The following is a 26,698-nucleotide window of genomic DNA, read 5'->3' on the forward strand; positions in this document are numbered from 1 at the left end:
TACACTTAACAAAAATATCAAAACGCAACATGTAAAGTGTTGGTCCCATGTTTCACGAGCTGAAATAAAAGACCACAGAAATGTTCCATATGTACAAAAAGCGTATTTATTTCAAATTTGGTGCACAAATGTGTTTACATCCCTGTTAGTGAGCATTTCTCCTTTGCCAAGATAATCCATCCACCCTGACAGGTGTGGCATATCAAAAAGCTGATTAAACAGCATGATCATTACACAGGTGCACCTTGTGCTGGGGATCCATAAAAGGCCACTCTAAAATGTGCAGTTTGCATGCTGACTGCAGGAATGTCCACCAGATCTGTTGCCAGAGGCTTGAAAGTTAATTTCTCTATGATAAGCCGCCTCCAATGTTGTTTTTAGAGAATTTGGCAGTACGTCTAACCGGCCTCACAACAGCAGACCACGTGTAACCACGCCAGCCCACTCCTTCTCCTGCGGGATCATCTGAGATCAGCCACCCGGACAGCTGATGAAACGGTGGGTTGGCACAACTGAAGAATTTCTGCACAAACTGTCAGAAACCGTCTCAGGGATGCTCATCTGCGTGCTCATCGTCCTCACCAGGGTCTTGACCTGACTGCAGTTCGGCGTCGTAACCGACTTCAGTGGGCAAATGATCACCTTCGATGGCCACTGGCATGCTGGAGAAGTGTGTTCTTCACGGATGAATCCCGGTTTCAACTGTACCGAGCAGATAACATCTCATCCTGTCTACATGGCCGACAGCGTGTATGGCGTTGTGCGGACGAGTGGTTCGCTGATGTCAACGTTGTGAACAGGGTGCCCCAAGGTGGCGGTGGGGTTATGGTATGGGGCAGGCATAAACTACGGACAACAAACACAATTGCATTTTATTGATTGCAATTTGAATGCTCAGAGATACAGTGACGAGATCCTGAGGCCCATTGTCGTGCCATTCATCCACCACCATCACTTCATGTTTCAGCATGATAATGCACGGCCCCATTTCGCAAGGATCTGTACACAATTCCTGGAAGCTGAAAATGTCCCAGTTCTTCCATGGCCTGCATACTCACCAGACACGTCACCCATTGAGCATGTTTGGGATGCTCTGGATCGACGTGTACGACAGCATGTTCCAGTTCCCGCCAATAGGACAGTTGAGCTAACGTGCTCTAATGTGATTAGCATGACAGTTGTAAGTAACAGCAAACTTACCAGGACATAGACATGTCTTATATACGGGCCGAAAGCTTAAATTCGTGTTACTGTAAATGCACTGTCCAATTTACAGTAGCTTTTACAGTGAAATAATACTATGCTATTGTTTGAGGAACAGAACACTTTTGTCACGGCAACTGGTTTGATACATTCACCTCTGAAGGTAAATAATGTATTTACATTCAGTGATCTGGCTCTGATTGGTCATCCTGAGGCTCCCAGAGATAAAATGTAGCAACATATTGTCCAGTATTGCAAATTCTTCACTCGATCAATCTGAAACTTTACACACACGCTGCTGCCATCTAGTGGCCAAAATATAAATTACGCCTAAACTGTAATATTATATTATGGCCTCGCTTGGATTTCAAAGATGATAAAAATAAATAAACAAATAAATGAAAATGCATGTTTTTGTTTGTTTGTATTATCTTTTACCAGATCTAATGTGATATATTCTCCGACATTAATTTCAAATTTCCACAAATGTCAAAGTGTTTCCTTTCAAATGATACCAAGAATATGCATATGCTTCAGGTCCTGAGCTACAGGAAGTTAGATTTGGGTGTGTTATTTTAGGAGAAATTCGAAAAACAGGGTCAGATCCATAAGAGGTTTTAGGTCTCTGTGACCAACATCTGTATTCCCAGTAACGTGAAATTCATAGATTAGGGCCTAATGAATATATTTAAATTGACTGAATTCCTTATACAGTGCATTCGGAAAGTATTCAGACCCCTTCCCCTTTAGTTACAGCCTTATTCTAAAATTGATTCAATATTTTTCTCCCCTCATCAATCTACGCACAACGCCCCATAATGACAAAGCACAAACAAGTTGTCCACCTGTGATAAATGCAGTTGACAGTGCATGTCAGAGCAAAAACCAAGCCGTGAGGTGGAAGGAATTGTTCGTAGAGCTCCAAGACAGGATTGTGTCGAGTCACAGATCTGGGGAAGGGTACCAACAACTTTCTGCAGTATTGAAGGTCCCCGAGAACACAGTGGCCTCCATCATTCTGAAATGGAAGAAGCCATGAAGACTCTTAGAGCTCGCCAAGGCAAACTGAGCATTTGGGGAAGAAGGGCCTTGGTCTGAAAGGTGACCAAGAACCCGGTGGTCACTCTGACAGAGCTCCAGAGTTCCTCTGTGGAGACGGGAGAACCTTCCAGAAGGACAACAATCTCTGCAGCACTCCACCAATCAGGCCTTTATGGTAGAGTGGCCAGATGGAAACCACTCCTCAGTAAAAGGCACATGACTGCCTGCTTGGAGTTTACCAAAAGGCACATAAAGGACTCTCAGACCATGAGAAACAAGATTCTCTACTCTGATGAAAACAAGATTGAACTCTTTGGCCTGAATGCCAAGCTGTAGACTCAAGGCTGTAATCACTGCCAAGGGTTCTTCAACAAAGTACTAAGTAAAAGGTCTGAATACTTATGTAAATGTGATTTAATATATGTATTTAATTTTTTTACATACATGCAAAAATGTCTAAAAACCTGTTTTTGCTTTGTCACTATGGGGTATTGTGATGTCATTATGGGGTATTGTGATATCATTATGGGGTATTGTGATATCATTATGGGTTATTGTGATGTCTTTATGGGGTATTGTGATGTCATTATGGGGTATTGTGATGTCATTATGGGGTATTGTGATATCATTATGGGGTATTGTGATGTCATTATGGGGTATTGTGATATCATTATGGGGTATTGTGATGTCATTATGGGGTATTGTGATATCATTATGGGGTATTGTGATGTCATTATGGGGTATTGTGATATCATTATGGGGTATTGTGATGTCATTATGGGGTATTGTGATATCATTATGGGGTATTGTGATGTCATTATGGGGTATTGTGATATCATTATGGGGTATTGTGATGTCATTATGGGGTATTGTGATATCATTATGGGGTATTGTGATGTCATTATGGGGTATTGTGATATCATTATGGGGTATTGTGATGTCATTATGGGGTATTGTGATATCATTATGGGGTATTGTGATGTCATTATGGGGTATTGTGATATCATTATGGGGTATTGTGATATCATTATGGGGTATTGTGATATCATTATGGGTTATTGTGATGTCTTTATGGGGTATTGTGATGTCATTATGGGGTATTGTGATGTCATTATGGGGTATTGTGATGTCATTATGGGGTATTGTGATGTCATTATGGGTTATTGTGATGTCATTATGGGGTATTGTGATGTCATTATGGGGTATTGTGATGTCATTATGGGGTATTGTGATGTCATTATGGGGTATTGTGATGTCATTATGGGGTATTGTGATGTCATTATGGGGTATTAGATTGATGAGGAAAAAACTATTGAATCCATTTTAGAATGAGGCTGAAAAAGTAACAAAATGTGGAAATAGTCAAAGGGTCTGAATACACTATGTGAACTGTAACTCAGTAAAATATTTGAAATTGTTGCATGTTGCGTTTATATTATTATTCAGTGTACAGTGGGGCAAAAAAGTATTTAGTCAGCCACCAATTGTGCAATCCTACAATGTGATTTTCTGGATTTTTTTCCCCTCATTTTGTCTGTCATAGTTGAAGTGTACCTATGATGAAAATTACAGGCCTCTCATCTTTTTAAGTGGGAGAACTTGCACAATTGGTGGCTGACTAAATACTTTTTTGCCCCACTGTACATATTATTTTCAGAACATACTGGGTTACTGACCTGCCTGTACGCCTTTGCTGACATGTTTGACTGCCTTCTTGGAGTGGGAGGGGCCACGATGCGAGGGGAGGGTGTAGGTGCTGGTTGAAGATGCAGAGTCAGCTGGAATCTGAGGAGCCACAATACACAGGAGCCGATCAATGGCTATCAAAACTATAGATCATTCAATATACAGTAGAGAACAGAGCCTGAGAAAGATGGGTCTGAAAACAAACCGTTTTTTAACAGAAAGGGTAGAGAGAGCAGAGAGGAGAGTGAGGGAGGAGAGAGAGAGAGAGAGAGGCAAGCTGGTCCTGGGACTCTGTACACAAACAGACCCCACAATTAGACCCAACCAAATCATGAGAAAACAAAAAGATAATTACTTGACACTTTGGAAAGAATTAACAACAAAAAAACAGAGCAAACTAGAATGCTATTTGGCCCTACACAGAGAGTACACAGCAGCAGAATACCTGACCACTGTGACTGACCCAAACTTAAAGAAAGCTTTGACTATGTACAGACTCAGTGAGCATAGCCTTGCTATTGAGAAAGGCCGCCGTAGGCAGACATGGCTCTCAAGAGAAGACAGGCTATGTGCTCACTGCCCACAAAATGAGGTGTAAACTGAGCTGCACTTCCTAACCTCCTGTCCAACGTATGACCATATTAGAGAGACATATTTCCCTCAGATTACACAGACCCACAAATAATTTGAAAATAAACCCAATTTTGATAAACTCCCATATCTATTGGGTGAAATATCACAGTGTGCCATCACAGCAGCAAGATTTGTGACCTGTTGCCACAAGAAAAGGGCAACCAGTGAAGAACAAACACCATTGTAAATACAACCCATATTTATGTTAACTATTTGCAGACCATTACAACACTGTATATCATATGACATCTGAAATGTCTTTCTTTTTTTTTGGAAGAGTAATGTTTACTGTTCATTTTTACTGTTTATTTCACTTCTTGTATATTATCTACCTCACTTGCTTTGGCAATGATAACATATGTTTCCCATGCCAATAAAGTTCTTGAATTGAAATTGAGAGAGAGATGAGGGAGAGAAGAGAGAGAGAGGGAGAGAAGAGAGAGAGATGAAGAGAAGAGAGAGAGAGAGAGGAGAGAAAGAGAGAGGAGAGAGGAGAGAGAGGATAGAGAGAAGAGAGAGAGATGGAGAGGAGAGAGAGATGGAGATGGAGAGAAGAGAGAGAGAGAGAAGAGAGAGAGAGAAGAGAAGAGAGAGAGATGGAGAGAAGAGAGAGAGATGAAGAGAAGAGAGAGCGAGGAGAGAAAGAGAGAGGAGAGAGGAGAGAGAGAGAAGAGAGAGAGAGGAGAGAGAGAAGAGAGAGATGGAAAGAAGAGAGAGGAGAGAGAGGGAGAGAAGAGAGAGAGATGGAGAGAAGAGAGAGGAGAAGAGAGAGAGGAGAGAGAGAGACAGAAGAACAACTCAACAGAACGGTAGACATACTACAGAGTTATCAGTGCCAGTAGACTCTGAGGGGACTGGAGGGATATGAGGAGTCTCTCTGGGCCTCCCTCTCCTCTGCTCCTTGCTCTGCCTCTGCTGGAGGATGGTGCTGTACAGTTTACTAAGGCTGTGGCTGGTCCTGTGATTGGTCCTGTGGCTGGTCCCTAGGTGAGTTGAACAAAAGGAGAATAGTTCGTAAACGTTAGCTAATGTTCATTAAAAATCTCGTTGAATTGAAAAGTGTTCCCAAGTAACATGTTCACCTCAAGTAGAATCCTTGCTGAACTCACCTTGTGTATTCAGCCCTCTGACCCTGTGGGCTCCGAAGGCCCTCACCAGTCGGGCTGTGTCTATTGTTGACATGGAGCTGCTGGTCTCCCCTGAGACGCTCCCAGACCTCTCTCTCTCTGCTGGACACAGGTATTGGCTGCGGGCCGGGAGGTGGGAGGGGCTAAAGCTGTGGGCCGGACCATGGGAGGGGCTAGAGCTGTCCTCCCCCTCTGCGGGCTGGGGCTCCTCATCCTGCTGCTCCCAGGCCTGGCGGGGAACACTAGCCTTAGCCTGGTTAGCTTTAGCATGGGGATCGCTCCGGCCACTGCCGCTCTCCTCTCTCCTACTCCTCCCTTCCTCCACACCTCCTCTTCTCCTCTCTTCCTCCTTCCTACTACTCTTTCGTTCTCTTCTCCTCCCTCCTCCCTCTTGTTCTGTGGTATCAGTCTGCTGCGTTGGTTCTGGCTCTGGCGGGGTGGAGGTCCCGGTGCTGTGGATGAGGCGGGACAGACGCTCCAGCCGCTCCAGCAGGGACGCCTCTCTCTCATTGGTGGGCCGGGCCTCCTCCAGGCTCCACCGCTCACTGAACCTGCGCCACAGTTGGTCCAGAGTGCTGCCACTCCGCTGGGCTAGACTGTGGTCCCGCCTCCCCGGCTCTCGCTCCATCCCTGGGTGAGGGGCTGAGGTTCGGACAAGGTGAGCGTTGGAGATCTGGTGGTCCATGTGGAGATGGTGGGTTTTGGGGAAGTGATGGTGGAGGTCCATGGAACTATAGTCCATCTCTACATGCAGAGGCTGAAACACCTCCAGCTCCTCTTCCCCCACCCCCAGGCTGCAGCGTAGGGAGGGCTGGACAGGGTGGTCTGTGTCTGGGACACCCTGGGTGTGTGTGGAGGTGGTGATTGAGGTTCCATGGTCTCTCATGGCCGCAGATGGTCCTCTAGTGGTGGTGGTTGGTATAGCAGGTCCTCTAGTGGTGGTGGTTGGTATAGCAGGTCCTCTAGTGGTGGTGGTTGGTATAGCAGGTCCTCTAGTGGTGGTGGTTGGTATAGCAGGTCCTCTAGTGGTGGTGGTTGGTATAGCAGGTCCTCTAGTGGTGGTGGTTGGTATAGCAGGTCCTCTAGTGGTGGTGGTTGGTACAGCAGGACCTCTAATAGTGGTGGTTGGTACAGCAGGGCTTCTAGTGGTGGTGATTGGTACAGCAGGTCCTATAGTGGTGGTGATTGGTATAGCAGGTCCTCTAGTGGTGGTGGTTGGTACAGCAGGTCCTCTAGTGGTGGTGGTTGGTACAGCAGGTCCTATAGTGGTGGTGATTGGTATAGCAGGACCTCTAGTGGTGGTGGTTGGTACAGCAGGTCCTCTAGTGGTGGTGGTTGGTACAGCAGGTCCTATAGTGGTGGTGATTGGTACAGCAGGTCCTATAGTGGTGGTGATTGGTATAGCAGGACCTCTAGTGGTGGTGGTTGGTACAGCAGGTCCTCTAGTGGTTGTGATTGGTATAGCAGGTACTCTGGTTAACCCTCCTGTGACATGAGAGAAGCATTTTGACTGTGGAGTACGCTGGTCAACCAATGGTTGGCCTTCATCGTTTGGCACGGTGGTACCTGAGGGTGGAAATGGTATCTGGTTAAGAATTCAAGAGAAAATAACATTCACAAACACAGCAGTGACACTGTCCATTAAATATATACATACTGTATACAATACTGACCCGGTCCTTCCTCCCAGTGTTAAACCCTCACTATACTGACCCGGTCCTTTCTCCCAGTGTTATCCATCACTATACTGACCCGGTCCTTCCTCCCAGTGTTATCCATCACTATACTGACCCGGTCCTTCCTCCCAGTGTTATCCATCACTATACTGACCCGGTCCTTCCTCCCAGTGTTATCCATCACTATACTGACCCGGTCCTTCCTCCCAGTGTTATCCATCACTATACTGACCCGGTCCTTCCTCCCAGTGTTATCCATCACTATACTGACCCGGTCCTTTCTCCCAGTGTTATCCATCACTATACTGACCCGGTCCTTTCTCCCAGTGTTATCCATCACTATACTGACCCGGTCCTTTCTCCCAGTGTTATCCATCACTATACTGACCCGGTCCTTCCTCCCAGTGTTATCCATCACTATACTGACCCGGTCCTTTCTCCCAGTGTTATCCATCACTATACTGACCCGGTCCTTCCTCCCAGTGTTATCCATCACTATACTGACCCGGTCCTTCCTCCCAGTGTTATCCATCACTATACTGACCCGGTCCTTCCCCCCAGTGTGAAACACTCACAATACTGACCCGGTCCTTCCTCCCAGTGTTATCCATCACTATACTGACCCGGTCCTTGCCCCCAGTGTTATCCATCACTATACTGACCCGGTCCTTCCTCCCAGTGTTATCCATCACTATACTGACCCGGTCCTATCTCCCAGTGTTATCCATCACTATACTGACCCGGTCCTTCCTCCCAGTGTTATCCATCACTATACTGACCCGGTCCTTCCCCCCAGTGTTAAACCCTCACTATACTGACCCGGTCCTATCTCCCAGTGTTATCCATCACTATACTGACCCGGTCCTTCCCCCCAGTGTTATCCATCACTATACTGACCCGGTCCTTCCTCCCAGTGTTATCCATCACTATACTGACCCGGTCCTTCCTCCCAGTGTTATCCATCACTATACTGACCCGGTCCTTCCTCCCAGTGTTATCCATCACTATACTGACCCGGTCCTTCCTCCCAGTGTTAAACACTCACAATACTGACCCGGTCCTTCCCCCCAGTGTTATCCATCACTATACTGACCCGGTCCTTCCTCCCAGTGTTATCTATCACTATACTGACCCGGTCCTTCCTCCCAGTGTTATCCATCACTATACTGACCCGGTCCTTCCTCCCAGTGTTATCCATCACTATACTGACCCGGTCCTTCCTCCCAGTGTTAAACACTCACAATACTGACCCGGTCCTTCCCCCCAGTGTTATCCATCACTATACTGACCCGGTCCTTCCTCCCAGTGTTATCCATCACTATACTGACCCGGTCCTTCCTCCCAGTGTTATCCATCACTATACTGACCCGGTCCTTTCTCCCAGTGTTATCCATCACTATACTGACCCGGTCCTTCCTCCCAGTGTTAAACCATCACTATACTGACCCGGTCCTTCCTCCCAGTGTTATCCATCACTATACTGACCCGGTCCTTTCTCCCAGTGTTATCCATCACTATACTGACCTGGTCCTTTCTCCAAGTGTTATCCATCACTATACTGACCCGGTCCTTCCCCCCAGTGTTAAACCCTCACTATACTGACCCGGTCCTTTCTCCCAGTGTTATCCATCACTATACTGACCCGGTCCTATCTCCCAGTGTTATCCATCACTATACTGACCCGGCCCTTTCTCCCAGTGTTATCCATCACTATACTGACCCGGTCCTTTCTCCCAGTGTTATCCATCACTATACTGACCCGGTCCTTGCCCCCAGTGTTATCCATCACTATACTGACCCGGTCCTTCCTCCCAGTGTTATCCATCACTATACTGACCCGGTCCTTCCTCCCAGTGTTATCCATCACTATACTGACCCGGTCCTATCTCCCAGTGTTATCCATCACTATACTGACCCGGTCCTTCCTCCCAGTGTTATCCATCACTATACTGACCCGGTCCTATCTCCCAGTGTTATCCATCACTATACTGACCCGGTCCTTCCTCCCAGTGTTATCCATCACTATACTGACCCGGTCCTTTCTCCCAGTGGTAATCCATCACTATACTGACCCGGTCCTTCCCCCCAGTGTTATCCATCACTATACTGACCCGGACCTTTCTCCCAGTGGTAATCCATCACTATACTGACCCGGTCCTTCCCCCCAGTGTTATCCATCACTATACTGACCCGGTCCTTCCCCCTAGTGTTAAACACTCACAATACTGACCCGGTCCTTCCCCCTAAATTATCCATCACTATACTGACCCGGTCCTTCCTCCCAGTGTTATCCATCACTATACTGACCCGGTCCTTCCTCCCAGTGTTATCCATCACTATACTGACCCGGTCCTTTCTCCCAGTGTTATCCATCACTATACTGACCCGGTCCTTCCTCCCAGTGTTATCCATCACTATACTGACCCGGTCCTTCCTCCCAGTGTTATCCATCACTATACTGACCCGGCCCTTCCTCCCAGTGTTATCCATCACTATATTGACCCGGTCCTTCCTCCCAGTGTTATCCATCACTATACTGACCCGGTCCTATCTCCCAGTGTTATCCATCACTATACTGACCCGGTCCTTCCTCCCAGTGTTATCCATCACTATATTGACCCGGTCCTTCCTCCCAGTGTTATCCATCACTATACTGACCCGGTCCTTCCTCCCAGTGTTAAACCCTCACTATACTGACCCGGTCCTTCCCCCCAGTGTTAAACCCTCACTATACTGACCCGGTCCTATCTCCCAGTGTTATCCATCACTATACTGACCCGGTCCTTCCTCCCAGTGTTATCCATCACTATACTGACCCGGTCCTTCCTCCCAGTGTTATCCATCACTATACTGACCCGGTCCTTTCTCCCAGTGTTAAACCCTCACTATACTGACCCGGTCCTTCCTCCCAGTGTTATCCATCACTATACTGACCCGGTCCTTCCTCCCAGTGTTATCCATCACTATACTGACCCGGTCCTTTCTCCCAGTGTTATCCATCACTATACTGACCCGGTCCTTTCTCCCAGTGTTAAACCCTCACTATACTGAGTGCTCACCTGTCCTCTCCATACTGTAGTTTTCTCCCAGTCTTTGTCTCTTGCTGTAGATACCCTCTGTGTGTTTGATGTTTACCCCTCTGTCCACCACCTGGTCCACCTGCTGCTCTCGTGACCCCAGGATCTCTATGTTGAAGCGAGGGGGCACCGCGTCGTCCGAGCCTGGGGAGGAGAGAGAGAGAGAGGAACGGGTGAGTGCCTCGGAGAGGAAGGAGGAAGCCCTGTCTCTCTCACTATCTCTGAGGATCATCGCTGTCGGACCTGACACTGCCTCTGTCTCTCTCTTGCACTCACACTGGAACATGAATAATTAATTTGATACATGGTGCCTGTTACAAAAGACCAGCTGCTAACCGTCTGGGGGAGGAGAGGAGGAGGGGCCAGAGGAGAGGAGGCCAGAGGAGAGGCCAGAGGGGAGGAGGAGGGGCCAGAGAGGAGGAGAGGAGGCCAGAGAAGAGAGGAGGTGCCAGAGGAGAGAGAGGAGGGGCCAGAGGAGAGGAGAGGAGGCCAGAGAAGAGAGGAGGTGCCAGAGGAGAGAGAGGAGGGGCCAGAGGAGAGGAGGAGGGGCCAGAGAAGAGGAGAGGAGGCCAGAGAAGAGAGGAGGTGCCAGAGGAGAGAGAGGAGGGGCCAGAGGAGAGAGAGGAGGGGCCAGAGGAGAGAGAGGAGGGGCCAGAGGAGAGAGAGGAGGGGCCAGAGGAGAGAGAGGAGGGGCCAAAGGAGAGGCCAGAGGAGAGGAGGAGGGGCCAGAGAAGAGGAGAGGAGGCCAGAGAAGAGAGAGGAGGTGCCAGAGGAGAGAGAGGAGGTGCCAGAGGAGAGAGAGGAGGGGCCAGAGGAGAGGAGGAGGGGCCAGAGAAGAGGAGAGGAGGCCAGAGAAGAGAGAGGAGGTGCCAGAGGAGAGAGAGGAGGGGCCAGAGGAGAGAGAGGAGGGGCCAGAGGAGAGAGAGGAGGGGCCAGAGGAGAGAGAGGAGGGGCCAGAGGAGAGAGAGGCGGGGCCAGAGAGGAGGGGCCAGAGAAGAGAGGCCAGAGGAGAGAGACGAGGGGCCAGAGGAGAGAGAGGAGGGGCCAGAGGAGAGAGAGGAGGGGCCAGAGGAGAGGAGGAGGGGCCAGGTGGCTGCATCTATTACAGTACGATCTAAGTTAGCCTTCAGGAGTTCTCTAGACCGAGGGGATCATTCATTATTGAATGCCCTGGAATACCTGTCAGTCTGTCAGCGTCACTATAGATAGTTTAGAAACGTCTAAATAATGTATTTTAACTAGCTAGATAAGAGATGCTGTACCTGGGTGGGAACTCTCCATGGTGGAGTCAGATCGTATGGGGGAAAGCTGTGGCTCAGGATGCGTCTGGGGTACGTAGAACATCTCCTCACTACCGTGTGGTTTATACGGCAACAGAACTGTCAGCGCCGCCTGCCTAGACGGACCGGTACCAGTCAGCCTCTGGGGAGGTGTGAAGCATTGTGGGAAGATGGAGGTTGCCGTGGTGATCTGGACTGAGGCGTCGGCCGTCTCCTGCCCCTGTCTCCAAATTGGACCTCTGTTCTCCTGCGACCCAGTCTTATTGGCCGGAGCAGGCTCGGGGGCGTAACCTAGGCTCTCGTCTTCGTCAACACTGCTGGAGACGGCAGAGGAGTGTCTGACAGGAGCAAAGGACAGAAGTCTCCGGGACCTCTCTTCAGCCCCTTTAGGACCAGGGGAGAGGGTGACGTGGAGGTGGGAGACCTGACCTGTCCTGGTGGTCCAAGCTCCAGAGACCCAGTCTGCTCCAGAACCCATGATGGACCCAGGACGTCCTTCGTCGGGGTGAGCCCGGGAAATCTGCCCGTACATGACTGGGGTCAGAGGGATAGGAGCTGCAGAGTGGGGAGGACCAGTAAACGGGTTCTCTTGGTCTCTACCAGGCAGCTGGATGGGAGAGAGGAAGACCGAGGAAGAGGAGGGAGAGGGAGACCGAGGAAGAGGGGGGAGAGGGAGACCGAGGAAGAGGGGGGAGAAGGAGACCGAGGAAGAGGAGGGAGAGGGAGACCGAGGAAGAGGAGGGAGAGGGAGACCGAGGAAGAGGAGGGAGAGGGAGACCGAGGAAGAGGAGGGAGAGGGAGAGAGAGTGTGACAGTGTTAGGGTCCAGAGGACATTACTTTTCTTAAACACCAGGTCATCTGAGTGTGATTAACAGTGTCAGTCTATAACAGTGTCAGTCTATAACAGTGTTAGTCTATAACAGTGTTAGTCTATAACAGTGTTAGTCTATAACAGTGTTAGTCTATAACAGTGTCAGTCTATAACAGTGTCAGTCTATAACAGTGTTAGTCTATAACAGTGTCAGTCTATAACAGTGTCAGTCTATAACAGTGTCAGTCTATAACAGTGTTAGTCTATAACAGATCTGAGTGTGAATAACAGTGTCAGTCTATAACAGTGTTAGTCTATAACAGTGTTAGTTCTTTAGTCAGTAAGCGGTAAAGATAGATTCAGCTGGGATTCTACCTGCTCCTGTCCCGGCTCCTGTCCCGGCTCCTGTCCCGGCTCCTGTCCCGGCTCCTGTCCCGGCTCCTGTCCCGGCTCCTGGCCCGGCTCCTGGCCCGGCTCCTGGCCCGGCTCCTGGCCCAGGCGTGTCTTTCTGTCTCTGGGGTACAGACTGCTGCTGTTGGCCTGTGATCCAGTCATGGTGGATGTGTCTCTGGACATGGAGCAGTGTGTCGAGGTGGTGGTGCTCTCCCTCCCCTGCTGCTGGGGCCGTGTCTGAGGTAGCCACCCCTGCACTGTGGGTTGGGAGACCCCTTCTAAGGTGAACTGGGACACCTGTAGAGGCTCGGGGAGGGGGGAGCGGCGGGAGGTGGCAATGGTGATGGAGGTGAGGGGTGGAGGGTGCGTTCTAGGGAGGACGTATAACCCCTCTCGGAGGGCGATCTGTCTGACCCGGCCCTCTAGGTCCTGCCTTAGAGGGGTACGCAGCTCAACGCTGTCGTCAAACGGGTTCCTGCTCAGCTGCTGTAGCTGGTGGGACAGACAGTCCTCTGCTGCCTTCAGGGCCCTGAACTGCTTCTTCTCCCCAACCAACTGCTCCTCAGGCTGGGGTAGGGAGGGAGGCTGGCCCCCTGGACCTACAAGGCTGGACGCAGTACTGCTGTCCGTGTCCGTGCTCCTCGGGTTCTGAACCAAGGAGAAAGAACCACAATCAACTGACCAGGAAAATAAAAAACGACGTTAACTCCTAAAACATCTCACCCAAAAGACTGAACCAGTTGAGTGCTTTTGATGACTTCAATCGCACATAAAGTAGAAAGGAAACGATCGGTGGAAGACTTGTCTCCACACCACACCGGTGAACAGCATGCTGGAGAGGACACACGTCCCAAAACACCACAACCATCCCACCACTACAAACTCCATGCTGCCCCCTACTGCAGAGGAGCCACGAGATCAACTTTTTCTGCACAAGTACAGTGAAATGCCTTTCTTGCTTGTTCTTTCCCAACAATGCAGTAATCAAGATCAGTGCCAATTCTATACTTACAATGTGAAGGGATACTGGAGTGGTAGGGGCAGGTTTATATAGAGGGAAGGTGACTGGGCATCAAGATGAGTAGCAGCAGCAACTATGGATGGTGTTATGTGAGTGTGTGTGTGTGTGTGTGTGTGTGTGTGTGTGTGTGTGAGTGTGTGTGAGTGTGTGTGAGTGTGTGTGCGTGAGTGAGTCAGTATGTTTGTGTGTTATGTGAGTGTGTGTGTGTGGTAGTGTCAATGTGTTGAGTGTGCAGACTCAGTCAAATATTATTTGGACAAAGTAGAAGTCGAGGCAGGATAAAGTAGAAGTCGAGGCAGGATAAAGTAGAAGTCGAGGTAGGATAAAGTAGAAGTCGAGACAGGATAAAGTAGAAGTCAAGACAGGATAAAGTTGAAGTCAAGACAGGATAAAGTAGAAGTCAAGACAGGATAAAGTAGAAGTCAAGACAGGATAAAGTTGAAGTCAAGACAGGATAAAGTAGAAGTCAAGACAGGATAAAGTAGAAGTCAAGACAGGATAAAGTAGAAGTCAAGACAGGATAAAGTTGAAGTCAAGACAGGATAAAGTAGAAGTCAAGACAGGATAAAGTAGAAGTCAAGACAGGATAAAGTAGAAGTCAAGACAGGATAAAGTTGAAGTCAAGACAGGATAAAGTTGAAGTCAAGACAGGATAAAGTAGAAGTCAAGACAGGATAAAGTAGAAGTCAAGACAGGATAAAGTAGAAGTCAAGACAGGATAAAGTAGAAGTCAAGACAGGATAAAGTTGAAGTCAAGACAGGATAAAGTTGAAGTCAAGACAGGATAAAGTAGAAGTCAAGACAGGATAAAGTAGAAGTCAAGACAGGATAAAGTAGAAGTCAAGACAGGACAAAATAGAAGTCGAGGCAGGATAAAGTAGAAGTCGAGGCAGGACAAAATAGAAGTCAAGACAGAGTAGAAGTTGAGGCAGATAGTCTGTGTAGCCATTTTGTTAACTATTTACAGTCTATGTCTGGGGAGTAAAAGCTGTTCAGAAGCCTGTTGGTGTCAGACTTGTTGCTCCAGTACCACTTTCCCCCCAGTTGCCCCCCTCCCCCTAGGATCCAGCTGCCCCCCTCCCCTAGGATCCAGTTGCCCCCCTCCCCCTAGGATCCGGTTGCCCCCCTCCCCCTAGGATCCGGTTGCCCCCCCTCCCCCTAGGATCCGGTTGTCCCCCTCCCCCTAGGATCCAGTTGCCCCCCCCCCCCCCCCTAGGATCCAGTTGCCCCCCTCCCCCTAGGATCCAGTTGCCCCCCTCCCCCTAGGATCCAGCTGCCCCCCTCCCCCTAGGATCCAGCTGCCCCCCTCCCCCTAGGATCCAGTTGCCCCCCTCGCCCTAGGATCCAGCTGCCCCCCACCCCCTAGGATCCAGCTGCCCCCCTCCCCCTAGGATCCAGGTGCCCCCATCCCCTAGGATCCAGGTGCCCCCATCCCCCTAGGATCCGGTTGCGTAGGGAGGTGTTCAGTCCCAGGGTCACAAGCTTAGTGACGAGCTTGGAGGGGACTGGGGTTGAACGCTGAGCTGTATTCAATGAACAGCATTGTCACATAGGTATTCCGCTTATCTAGGTGGGTTAGGGAAGTGTGGAGTGCAATTGATATTGCGTTGTCTATGGATCTGCTGCGGGGCAGCATGCACATCGGAGTGGGTCATGGTATGTCAGGGACGGTGGAGTTGATGTTATAGCCATAACCAGCCTTTCAAAACACTTGATGATTACAGGTGTGAGTGCTACAGGGTGGTAGTCATTGTGGCAGGAAGCCTCAAGAGTTCTCGGGAACAGGAACAATGGTGGTCAGCTTGAGACATGTGGGCATTACAGACTGGGACGAGGAGAGGTGGAAAATAACAGTCAATAGGCCATCCAGCTGGTCTGTGCATGCTGGGAACTCGCCCCCGGGAATTACAGTCCGGCCCCGCGACCTTAGGACTTGACTGAAGAGCGAGATAACCCAGTCCTCTGGGTCAACGGGTGCCCTCATGCACAACTCTGTGTTGTTTTTGTCGGATGTAAAATGCAGTGAGTTTGTCTGGTAGAGAGGCATCGTTGGGCAGATCACGGTTGGGTCTTCCTTTGTAATCCGTAATGGACTGTAGCCCCTTGCCACATGCGGCGGGCGTCAGAGTAATATGATTATACCTTGTTCCTATATGGTCCTTTTGGTGTTTGATGGCTCTGCAGAGGTTGTAGTGGGACTTCTTGTACTTGTTCCTGTCCTCAGCAGTAGCATCAAGGTTGTCTGTGATAGCTCTGTGTGTGGTAGCCCTGTGATAGCTCTGTGTGTGGTAGCCCTGTGATAGCTCTGTGTGTGGTAGCCCTGTGATAGCTCTGTGTGTGGTAGCCCTGTGATAGCTCTGTGTGTGGTAGCCCTGTGTGTGGTAGCCCTGTGTGTGGTAGCTCTGTGATAGCTCTGTGTGTGGTAGCCCTGTGATAGCTCTGTGTGTGGTAGCCCTGTGTGTGGTAGCTCTGTGATAGCTCTGTGTGTGGTAGCCCTGTGATAGCTCTGTGTGTGGTAGCCCTGTGTGTGGTAGCTCTGTGATAGCTCTGTGTGTGGTAGCCCTGTGATAGCTCTGTGTGTGGTAGCCATGTGTGTGGTAGCCCTGTGTGTGGTAGCTCTGTGATAGCTCTGTGTGTGGTAGCCCTGTGATAGCTCTGTGTGTGGTAGCCCTGTGTGTGGTAGCTCTGTGATAGCTCTGTGTGTGGTAGCCCTGTGATAGCTCTGTGTGTGGTAGCCCTGTGTGTGGTAGCCCTGTGATAGCTCTGTGTGTGGTAGCCCTGTGATAGCTCTGTGTGTGGTAGCCCTGTGTGTGGTAGCTCTGTGATAGCTCTGTGTGTGGTAGCCCTGTGATAGCTCTGTGTGTGGTAGCCCTGTGATAGCTCTGTGTGTGGTAGCCCTGTGTGTGGTAGCTCTGTGATAGCTCTGTGTGTGGTAGCCCTGTGATAGCTCTGTGTGTGGTAGCCCTGTGATAGCTCTGTGTGTGGTAGCCCTGTGTGTGGTAGCTCTGTGATAGCTCTGTGTGTGGTAGCCCTGTGATAGCTCTGTGTGTGGTAGCCCTGTGATAGCTCTGTGTGTGGTAGCCCTGTGTGTGGTAGCTCTGTGATAGCTCTGTGTGTGGTAGCCCTGTGATAGCTCTGTGTGTGGTAGCCCTGTGATAGCTCTGTGTGTGGTAGCCCTGTGATAGCTCTGTGTGTGGTAGCCCTGTGATAGCTCTGTGTGTGGTAGCCCTGTGATAGCTCTGTGTGTGGTAGCCCTGTGATAGCTCTGTGTGTGGTAGCCCTGTGATAGCTCTGTGTGTGGTAGCCCTGTGATAGCTCTGTGTGTGGTAGCCCTGTGTGTGGTAGCTCTGTGATAGCTCTGTGTGTGGTAGCCCTGTGATAGCTCTGTGTGTGGTAGCTCTGTGATAGCTCTGTGTGTGGTAGCCCTGTGATAGCTCTGTGTGTGGTAGCCCTGTGATAGCTCTGTGTGTGGTAGCCCTGTGATAGCTCTGTGTGTGGTAGCCCTGTGTGTGGTAGCTCTGTGTGTGGTAGCTCTGTGATAGCTCTGTGTGTGGTAGCCCTGTGATAGCTCTGTGTGTGGTAGCCCTGTGTGTGGTAGCTCTGTGATAGCTCTGTGTGTGGTAGCCCTGTGATAGCTCTGTGTGTGGTAGCCATGTGTGTGGTAGCCCTGTGTGTGGTAGCTCTGTGATAGCTCTGTGTGTGGTAGCCCTGTGATAGCTCTGTGTGTGGTAGCCCTGTGTGTGGTAGCTCTGTGATAGCTCTGTGTGTGGTAGCCCTGTGATAGCTCTGTGTGTGGTAGCCCTGTGTGTGGTAGCTCTGTGATAGCTCTGTGTGTGGTAGCCCTGTGATAGCTCTGTGTGTGGTAGCCCTGTGTGTGGTAGCCCTGTGATAGCTCTGTGTGTGGTAGCCCTGTGATAGCTCTGTGTGTGGTAGCCCTGTGTGTGGTAGCTCTGTGATAGCTCTGTGTGTGGTAGCCCTGTGATAGCTCTGTGTGTGGTAGCCCTGTGATAGCTCTGTGTGTGGTAGCCCTGTGTGTGGTAGCTCTGTGATAGCTCTGTGTGTGGTAGCCCTGTGATAGCTCTGTGTGTGGTAGCCCTGTGATAGCTCTGTGTGTGGTAGCCCTGTGTGTGGTAGCTCTGTGATAGCTCTGTGTGTGGTAGCCCTGTGATAGCTCTGTGTGTGGTAGCCCTGTGATAGCTCTGTGTGTGGTAGCCCTGTGTGTGGTAGCTCTGTGATAGCTCTGTGTGTGGTAGCCCTGTGATAGCTCTGTGTGTGGTAGCCCTGTGATAGCTCTGTGTGTGGTAGCCCTGTGATAGCTCTGTGTGTGGTAGCCCTGTGATAGCTCTGTGTGTGGTAGCCCTGTGATAGCTCTGTGTGTGGTAGCCCTGTGATAGCTCTGTGTGTGGTAGCCCTGTGATAGCTCTGTGTGTGGTAGCCCTGTGTGTGGTAGCTCTGTGATAGCTCTGTGTGTGGTAGCCCTGTGATAGCTCTGTGTGTGGTAGCTCTGTGATAGCTCTGTGTGTGGTAGCCCTGTGATAGCTCTGTGTGTGGTAGCCCTGTGATAGCTCTGTGTGTGGTAGCCCTGTGATAGCTCTGTGTGTGGTAGCCCTGTGTGTGGTAGCTCTGTGTGTGGTAGCCCTGTGTGTGGTAGCCCTGTGATAGCTCTGTGTGTGGTAGCCCTGTGTGTGGTAGCTCTGTGTGTGGTAGCCCTGTGATAGCTCTGTGTGTGGTAGCCCTGTGATAGCTCTGTGTGTGGTAGCCCTGTGATAGCTCTGTGTGTGGTAGCCCTGTGATAGCTCTGTGTGTGGTAGCCCTGTCCTTTAGCTTAGCACCAACCTCTGTGTTAATCCAGGGCTTTTGATTGGGTTAAGCAGCGAACCCTCACTGTGGGGACGACATCGGCGATGCATTCCCTAATGAAAGCGGTGACGGAGGTGGTTAGCTCATCGACTCTATTGACGGAGTCCCAGAACATATTCTAGTCAGACCTAGCAAAGCAGTCCTATAGCATAGCCTCCGATTCAGAGGATCATTTCTCAATGGAGCGTGTCACGGGCACTTCCTGTTTGAGCTTCTTCTACTTGTAGACAGGAAGCAGGAGTATAGAATCATGGGGGGCGGATAAGGGAGGGCCTTTAACGCTTGCGTGTGAGTAGAGTAAGAGTGGTCGTTAGCGCCCCTAGTGGCAAAGGAGACGTGTTGCTGGAAGTCGCGCATTACGTGTCGGAAATTGAAACGCAGCCATGGATTCCCGCTTGTTCGTAGCCTCGTCCAGTTCGTTGAGTTCCAGCCCGTTGTGGTTGTCCTGACGTGGAATATCTACAGCAGTCTTGATGACAAATAAACTCTCTCTGGAGGTAGATGGGTCTGCATTTGACAATCAGGTATTCCAAGATGGGTGAACAATGGGTAGAGACTTACACTGCACTAGAGTCAACACACCATTTGCTGTTGATTTAGGGACATACCCCTCCCCCTCTTGATTTCCGTGAACCTAATGGCCTGTCCGCTCGGTGAACGGAGAATCCCTTCTCCTGCTTCTTTTTGGCCGGCATTTCCTCTTGGGTAGCCCGAAAATAGCGTCGGAATGACACAACGAGCCCAGGGCTGATGAGTCGAAGTCGAAGCCGGAATTAAGGTTAATAACTGCCGATCTGATGATTCAAAAAGTCGAACAATAAGAAATGATAGCCGATACATTTAAGTGAGAAAAAAAAAGTTAAGATAAACGTCAAAAGAATCACAAAATAGCAACGTGGGTTGGAGCTAGCAAGACGGCAGGCATACAGTACGACGCCATCTTCCCTCTCATAACAGAGAGTAGCAATAGTAGAAAACTGCTTAGAGTAGGATCGCAAAATTACTGTATCTTTACCAAAAACTACCTGGTTTTCTAGAAATCCTGGTTTGAATATTCCTGGAATTAGGAGGGAATAAGCAGGAAATCCAGGAATCCTACAACTAGGGATTGCTGGAAAACCTGGGATTTTATTTTCAGTTACGAAAATTTTTCAACCTTAGCAAAGATAGTTAAGAGGTTTGAAAAACAACATTCTTGAAGAAGAACCACCACACCCAGCCATTCCACGTGTTTGATCTATTCTGGAGATAGTCAACTCATTATTAAGCCCTTGACAAGGTGGATAAGATGAGCTAGTTCAGGACTACTGCTCATTATCAAGCCCTTGACAAGGTGGATAAGATGAGCTAGTTCAGGACTACTGCTCATTATCAAGCCCTTGACAAGGTGGATAAGATGAGCTAGTTCAGGACTACTGCTCATTATCAAGCCCTTGACAAGGTGGATAAGATGAGCTAGTTCAGGACTACTGCTCATCATCAAGCCCTTGACAAGGTGGATAAGATGAGCTAGTTCAGGACTACTGCTCATTATCAAGCCCTTGACAAGGTGGATAAGATGAGCTAGTTCAGGACTACTGCTCATTATCAAGCCCTTGACAAGGTGGATAAGATGAGCTAGTTCAGGACTACTGTTCATTATCAAGCCCTTGACAAGGTGGATAAGATGAGCTAGTTCAGGACTACTGCTCATTATCAAGCCCTTGACAAGGTGGATAAGATGAGCTAGTTCAGGACTACTGCTCATCATCAAGCCCTTGACAAGGTGGATAAGATGAGCTAGTTCAGGACTACTGCTCATTATCAAGCCCTTGACAAGGTGGATAAGATGAGCTAGTTCAGGACTACTGCTCATCATCAAGCCCTTGACAAGGTGGATAAGATGAGCTAGTTCAGGACTACTGCTCATTATCAAGCCCTTGACAAGGTGGATAAGATGAGCTAGTTCAGGACTACTGCTCATTATCAAGCCCTTGACAAGCTGGATAAGATGAGCTACTTCAGGACTACTGCTCATTATCAAGCCCTTGACAAGCTGGATAAGATGAGCTAGTTCAGGACTACTGCTCATTATCGAGCCCTTGACAAGCTGGATAAGATGAGCTAGTTCAGGACTACTGCTCATTATCAAGCCCTTGACAAGGTGGATAAGATGAGCTAGTTCAGGACTACTGCTCATCATCAAGCCCTTGACAAGGTGGATAAGATGAGCTAGTTCAGGACTACTGCTCATTATCAAGCCCTTGACAAGGTGGATAAGATGAGCTAGTTCAGGACTACTGCTCATTATCAAGCCCTTGACAAGCTGGATAAGATGAGCTAGTTCAGGACTACTGCTCATTATCAAGCCCTTGACAAGCTGGATAAGATGAGCTAGTTCAGGACTACTGCTCATTATCAAGCCCTTGACAAGGTGGATAAGATGAGCTAGTTCAGGACTACTGCTCATCATCAAGCCCTTGACAAGGTGGATAAGATGAGCTAGTTCAGGACTACTGCTCATTATCAAGGTGGATAAGATGAGCTAGTTCAGGACTACTGCTCATTATCAAGGTGGATAAGATGAGCTAGTTCAGGACTACTGCTCATTATCAAGGTGGATAAGATGAGCTAGTTCAGGACTACTGCTCATTATCAAGCCCTTGACAAGGTGGATAAGATGAGCTAGTTCAGGACTACTGCTCATTATCAAGCCCTTGACAAGCTGGATAAGATGAGCTAGTTCAGGACTACTGCTCATTATCAAGCCCTTGACAAGGTGGATAAGATGAGCTAGTTCAGGACTACTGCTCATCATCAAGCCCTTGACAAGGTGGATAAGATGAGCTAGTTCAGGACTACTGCTCATTATCAAGCCCTTGACAAGGTGGATAAGATGAGCTAGTTCAGGACTACTGCTCATTATCAAGCCCTTGACAAGCTGGATAAGATGAGCTAGTTCAGGACTACTGCTCATTATCAAGCCCTTGACAAGCTGGATAAGATGAGCTAGTTCAGGACTACTGCTCATTATCAAGCCCTTGACAAGGTGGATAAGATGAGCTAGTTCAGGACTACTGCTCATCATCAAGCCCTTGACAAGGTGGATAAGATGAGCTAGTTCAGGACTACTGCTCATTATCAAGGTGGATAAGATGAGCTAGTTCAGGACTACTGCTCATTATCAAGGTGGATAAGATGAGCTAGTTCAGGACTACTGCTCATTATCAAGGTGGATAAGATGAGCTAGTTCAGGACTACTGCTCATTATCAAGCCCTTGACAAGGTGGATAAGATGAGCTAGTTCAGGACTACTGCTCATTATCAAGCCCTTGACAAGGTGGATAAGATGAGCTAGTTCAGGACTACTGCTCATTATCAAGGTGGATAAGATGAGCTAGTTCAGGACTACTGCTCATTATCAGGGTGGATAAGATGAGCTAGTTCAGGACTACTGCTCATTATCAAGCCCTTGACAAGGTGGATAAGATGAGCTAGTTCAGGACTACTGCTCATCATCAAGCCCTTGACAAGATGGATAAGATCAGCTAGTTCAGGACTACTGCTCATTATCAAGCCATTGACAAGGTGGATAAGATGAGCTAGTTCAGGACTACTGCTCATTATCAAGCCCTTGACAAGGTGGATAAGATGAGCTAGTTCAGGACTACTGCTCATTATCAAGCCCTTGACAAGGTGGATAAGATGATCTAGTTCAGGACTACTGCTCATTATCAAGCCCTTGACAAGGTGGATAAGATGAGCTAGTTCAGGACTACTGCTCATTATCAAGCCCTTGACAAGCTGGATAAGATGAGCTAGTTCAGGACTACTGCTCATTATCAAGCCCTTGACAAGCTGGATAAGATGAGCTAGTTCAGGACTACTGCTCATTATCAAGCCCTTGACAAGCTGGATAAGATGAGCTAGTTCAGGACTACTGCTCATTATCAAGCCCTTGACAAGGTGGATAAGATGAGCTAGTTCAGGACTACTGCTCATCATCAAGCCCTTGACAAGGTGGATAAGATGAGCTAGTTCAGGACTACTGCTCATTATCAAGCCCTTGACAAGGTGGATAAGATGAGCTAGTTCAGGACTACTGCTCATCATCAAGCCCTTGACAAGGTGGATAAGATGAGCTAGTTCAGGACTACTGCTCATTATCAAGCCCATGACAAGCTGGATAAGATGAGCTAGTTCAGGACTACTGCTCATTATCAAGCCCTTGACAAGCTGGATAAGATGAGCTAGTTCAGGACTACTGCTCATTATCAAGCCCTTGACAAGGTGGATAAGATGAGCGAGTTCAGGACTACTGCTCATCATCAAGCCCTTGACAAGGTGGATGAGATGAGCTAGTTCAGGACTACTGCTCATTATCAAGCCCTTGACAAGCTGGATAAGATGAGCTAGTTCAGGACTACTGCTCATTATCAAGCCCTTGACAAGGTGGATAAGATGAGCTAGTTCAGGACTACTGCTCATCATCAAGCCCTTGACAAGGTGGATAAGATGAGCTAGTTCAGGACTACTGCTCATTATCAAGCCCTTGACAAGGTGGATAAGATGAGCTAGTTCAGGACTACTGCTCATTATCAAGCCCTTGACAAGCTGGATAAGATGAGCTAGTTCAGGACTACTGCTCATTATCAAGCCCTTGACAAGCTGGATAAGATGAGCTAGTTCAGGACTACTGCTCATTATCAAGCCCTTGACAAGGTGGATAAGATGAGCTAGTTCAGGACTACTGCTCATCATCAAGCCCTTGACAAGGTGGATAAGATGAGCTAGTTCAGGACTACTGCTCATTATCAAGCCCTTGACAAGGTGGATAAGATGAGCTAGTTCAGGACTACTGCTCATTATCAAGCCCTTGACAAGGTGGATAAGATGAGCTAGTTCAGGACTACTGCTCATTATCAAGGTGGATAAGATGAGCTAGTTCAGGACTACTGCTCATTATCAAGGTGGATAAGATGAGCTAGTTCAGGACTACTGCTCATTATCAAGCCCTTGACAAGGTGGATAAGATGAGCTAGTTCAGGACTACTGCTCATTATCAAGCCCTTGACAAGGTGGATAAGATGAGCTAGTTCAGGACTACTGCTCATTATCAAGGTGGATAAGATGAGCTAGTTCAGGACTACTGCTCATTATCAGGGTGGATAAGATGAGCTAGTTCAGGACTACTGCTCATTATCAAGCCCTTGACAAGGTGGATAAGATGAGCTAGTTCAGGACTACTGCTCATCATCAAGCCCTTGACAAGATGGATAAGATCAGCTAGTTCAGGACTACTGCTCATTATCAAGCCCTTGACAAGGTGGATAAGATGAGCTAGTTCAGGACTACTGCTCATTATCAAGCCCTTGACAAGGTGGATAAGATGAGCTAGTTCAGGACTACTGCTCATTATCAAGCCCTTGACAAGGTGGATAAGATGAGCTAGTTCAGGACTACTGCTCATTATCAAGCCCTTGACAAGGTGGATAAGATGAGCTAGTTCAGGACTACTGCTCATCATCAAGCCCTTGACAAGGTGGATAAGATGAGCTAGTTCAGGACTACTGCTCATTATCAAGCCCTTGACAAGGTGGATAAGATGAGCTAGTTCAGGACTACTGCTCATTATCAAGCCCTTGACAAGCTGGATAAGATGAGCTAGTTCAGGACTACTGCTCATTATCAAGCCCTTGACAAGCTGGATAAGATGAGCTAGTTCAGGACTACTGCTCATTATCAAGCCCTTGACAAGCTGGATAAGATGAGCTAGTTCAGGACTACTGCTCATTATCAAGCCCTTGACAAGGTGGATAAGATGAGCTAGTTCAGGACTACTGCTCATCATCAAGCCCTTGACAAGGTGGATAAGATGAGCTAGTTCAGGACTACTGCTCATTATCAAGCCCTTGACAAGGTGGATAAGATGAGCTAGTTCAGGACTACTGCTCATCATCAAGCCCTTGACAAGGTGGATAAGATGAGCTAGTTCAGGACTACTGCTCATTATCAAGCCCTTGAAGAGCTGGATAAGATGAGCTAGTTCAGGACTACTGCTCATTATCAAGCCCTTGACAAGCTGGATAAGATGAGCTAGTTCAGGACTACTGCTCATTATCAAGCCCTTGACAAGGTGGATAAGATGAGCGAGTTTAGGACTACTGCTCATCATCAAGCCCTTGACAAGGTGGATGAGATGAGCTAGTTCAGGACTACTGCTCATTATCAAGCCCTTGACAAGGTGGATAAGATGAGCTAGTTCAGGACTACTGCTCATTATCAAGCCCTTGACAAGGTGGATAAGATGAGCTAGTTCAGGACTACTGCTCATTATCAAGGTGGATAAGATGAGCTAGTTCAGGACTACTGCTCATTATCAGGGTGGATAAGATGAGCTAGTTCAGGACTACTGCTCATTATCAAGCCCTTGACAAGGTGGATAAGATGAGCTAGTTCAGGACTACTGCTCATCATCAAGCCCTTGACAAGGTGGATAAGATCAGCTAGTTCAGGACTACTGCTCATTATCAAGCCCTTGACAAGGTGGATAAGATGAGCTAGTTCAGGACTACTGCTCATTATCAAGCCCTTGACAAGGTGGATAAGATGAGCTAGTTCAGGACTACTGCTCATTATCAAGCCCTTGACAAGCTGGATAAGATGAGCTAGTTCAGGACTACTGCTCATTATCAAGCCCTTGACAAGCTGGATAAGATGAGCTAGTTCAGGACTACTGCTCATTATCAAGCCCTTGACAAGCTGGATAAGATGAGCTAGTTCAGGACTACTGCTCATTATCAAGCCCTTGACAAGGTGGATAAGATGAGCTAGTTCAGGACTACTGCTCATCATCAAGCCCTTGACAAGGTGGATAAGATGAGCTAGTTCAGGACTACTGCTCATTATCAAGCCCTTGACAAGGTGGATAAGATGAGCTAGTTCAGGACTACTGCTCATCATCAAGCCCTTGACAAGGTGGATAAGATGAGCTAGTTCAGGACTACTGCTCATTATCAAGCCCTTGACAAGCTGGATAAGATGAGCTAGTTCAGGACTACTGCTCATTATCAAGCCCTTGACAAGCTGGATAAGATGAGCTAGTTCAGGACTACTGCTCATTATCAAGCCCTTGACAAGGTGGATAAGATGAGCGAGTTTAGGACTACTGCTCATCATCAAGCCCTTGACAAGGTGGATGAGATGAGCTAGTTCAGGACTACTGCTCATTATCAAGCCCTTGACAAGGTGGATAAGATGAGCTAGTTCAGGACTACTGCTCATTATCAAGCCCTTGACAAGGTGGATAAGATGAGCTAGTTCAGGACTACTGCTCATTATCAAGGTGGATAAGATGAGCTAGTTCAGGACTACTGCTCATTATCAGGGTGGATAAGATGAGCTAGTTCAGGACTACTGCTCATTATCAAGCCCTTGACAAGGTGGATAAGATGAGCTAGTTCAGGACTACTGCTCATCATCAAGCCCTTGACAAGGTGGATAAGATCAGCTAGTTCAGGACTACTGCTCATTATCAAGCCCTTGACAAGGTGGATAAGATGAGCTAGTTCAGGACTACTGCTCATTATCAAGCCCTTGACAAGGTGGATAAGATGAGCTAGTTCAGGACTACTGCTCATTATCAAGCCCTTGACAAGGTGGATAAGATGAGCTAGTTCAGGACTACTGCTCATTATCAAGCCCTTGACAAGGTGGATAAGATGAGCTAGTTCAGGACTACTGCTCATCATCAAGCCCTTGACAAGGTGGATAAGATGAGCTAGTTCAGGACTACTGCTCATTATCAAGCCCTTGACAAGGTGGATAAGATGAGCTAGTTCAGGACTACTGCTCATTATCAAGCCCTTGACAAGCTGGATAAGATGAGCTAGTTCAGGACTACTGCTCAT

General features: G+C 48.4%; 1 protein-coding gene across 4 annotated transcripts in view; it reads right to left on the reverse strand.

Moving 5' to 3' along the window:
• alms1 (ALMS1 centrosome and basal body associated protein) overlaps window positions 1–26,698 on the reverse strand; it is an 82,631-nt gene that overhangs the window by 31,683 nt on the left and 24,250 nt on the right. For all 4 annotated transcript variants that reach the window (XM_090221481.1, XM_090221480.1, XM_090221479.1 and 1 more), the window contains exons 10-15: window positions 12,911–13,576; window positions 11,706–12,330; window positions 10,426–10,587; window positions 5,673–7,256; window positions 5,383–5,546; window positions 3,921–4,029 (exon numbers count right to left, since the gene is read on the reverse strand). In XM_090221481.1, the coding sequence (XP_090077607.1) occupies window positions 3,921–4,029; window positions 5,383–5,546; window positions 5,673–7,256; window positions 10,426–10,587; window positions 11,706–12,330; window positions 12,911–13,576 (3,310 nt within the window). The remainder of the gene's footprint in view (window positions 1–3,920; window positions 4,030–5,382; window positions 5,547–5,672; window positions 7,257–10,425; window positions 10,588–11,705; window positions 12,331–12,910; window positions 13,577–26,698) is intronic.

This window comes from Oncorhynchus mykiss, chromosome 25 (genome assembly GCF_057628025.1).
Source record: "Oncorhynchus mykiss isolate SJ-2025 chromosome 25, ASM5762802v1, whole genome shotgun sequence".
In the NCBI taxonomy this organism is placed as follows: Eukaryota; Metazoa; Chordata; class Actinopteri; order Salmoniformes; family Salmonidae; genus Oncorhynchus; species Oncorhynchus mykiss.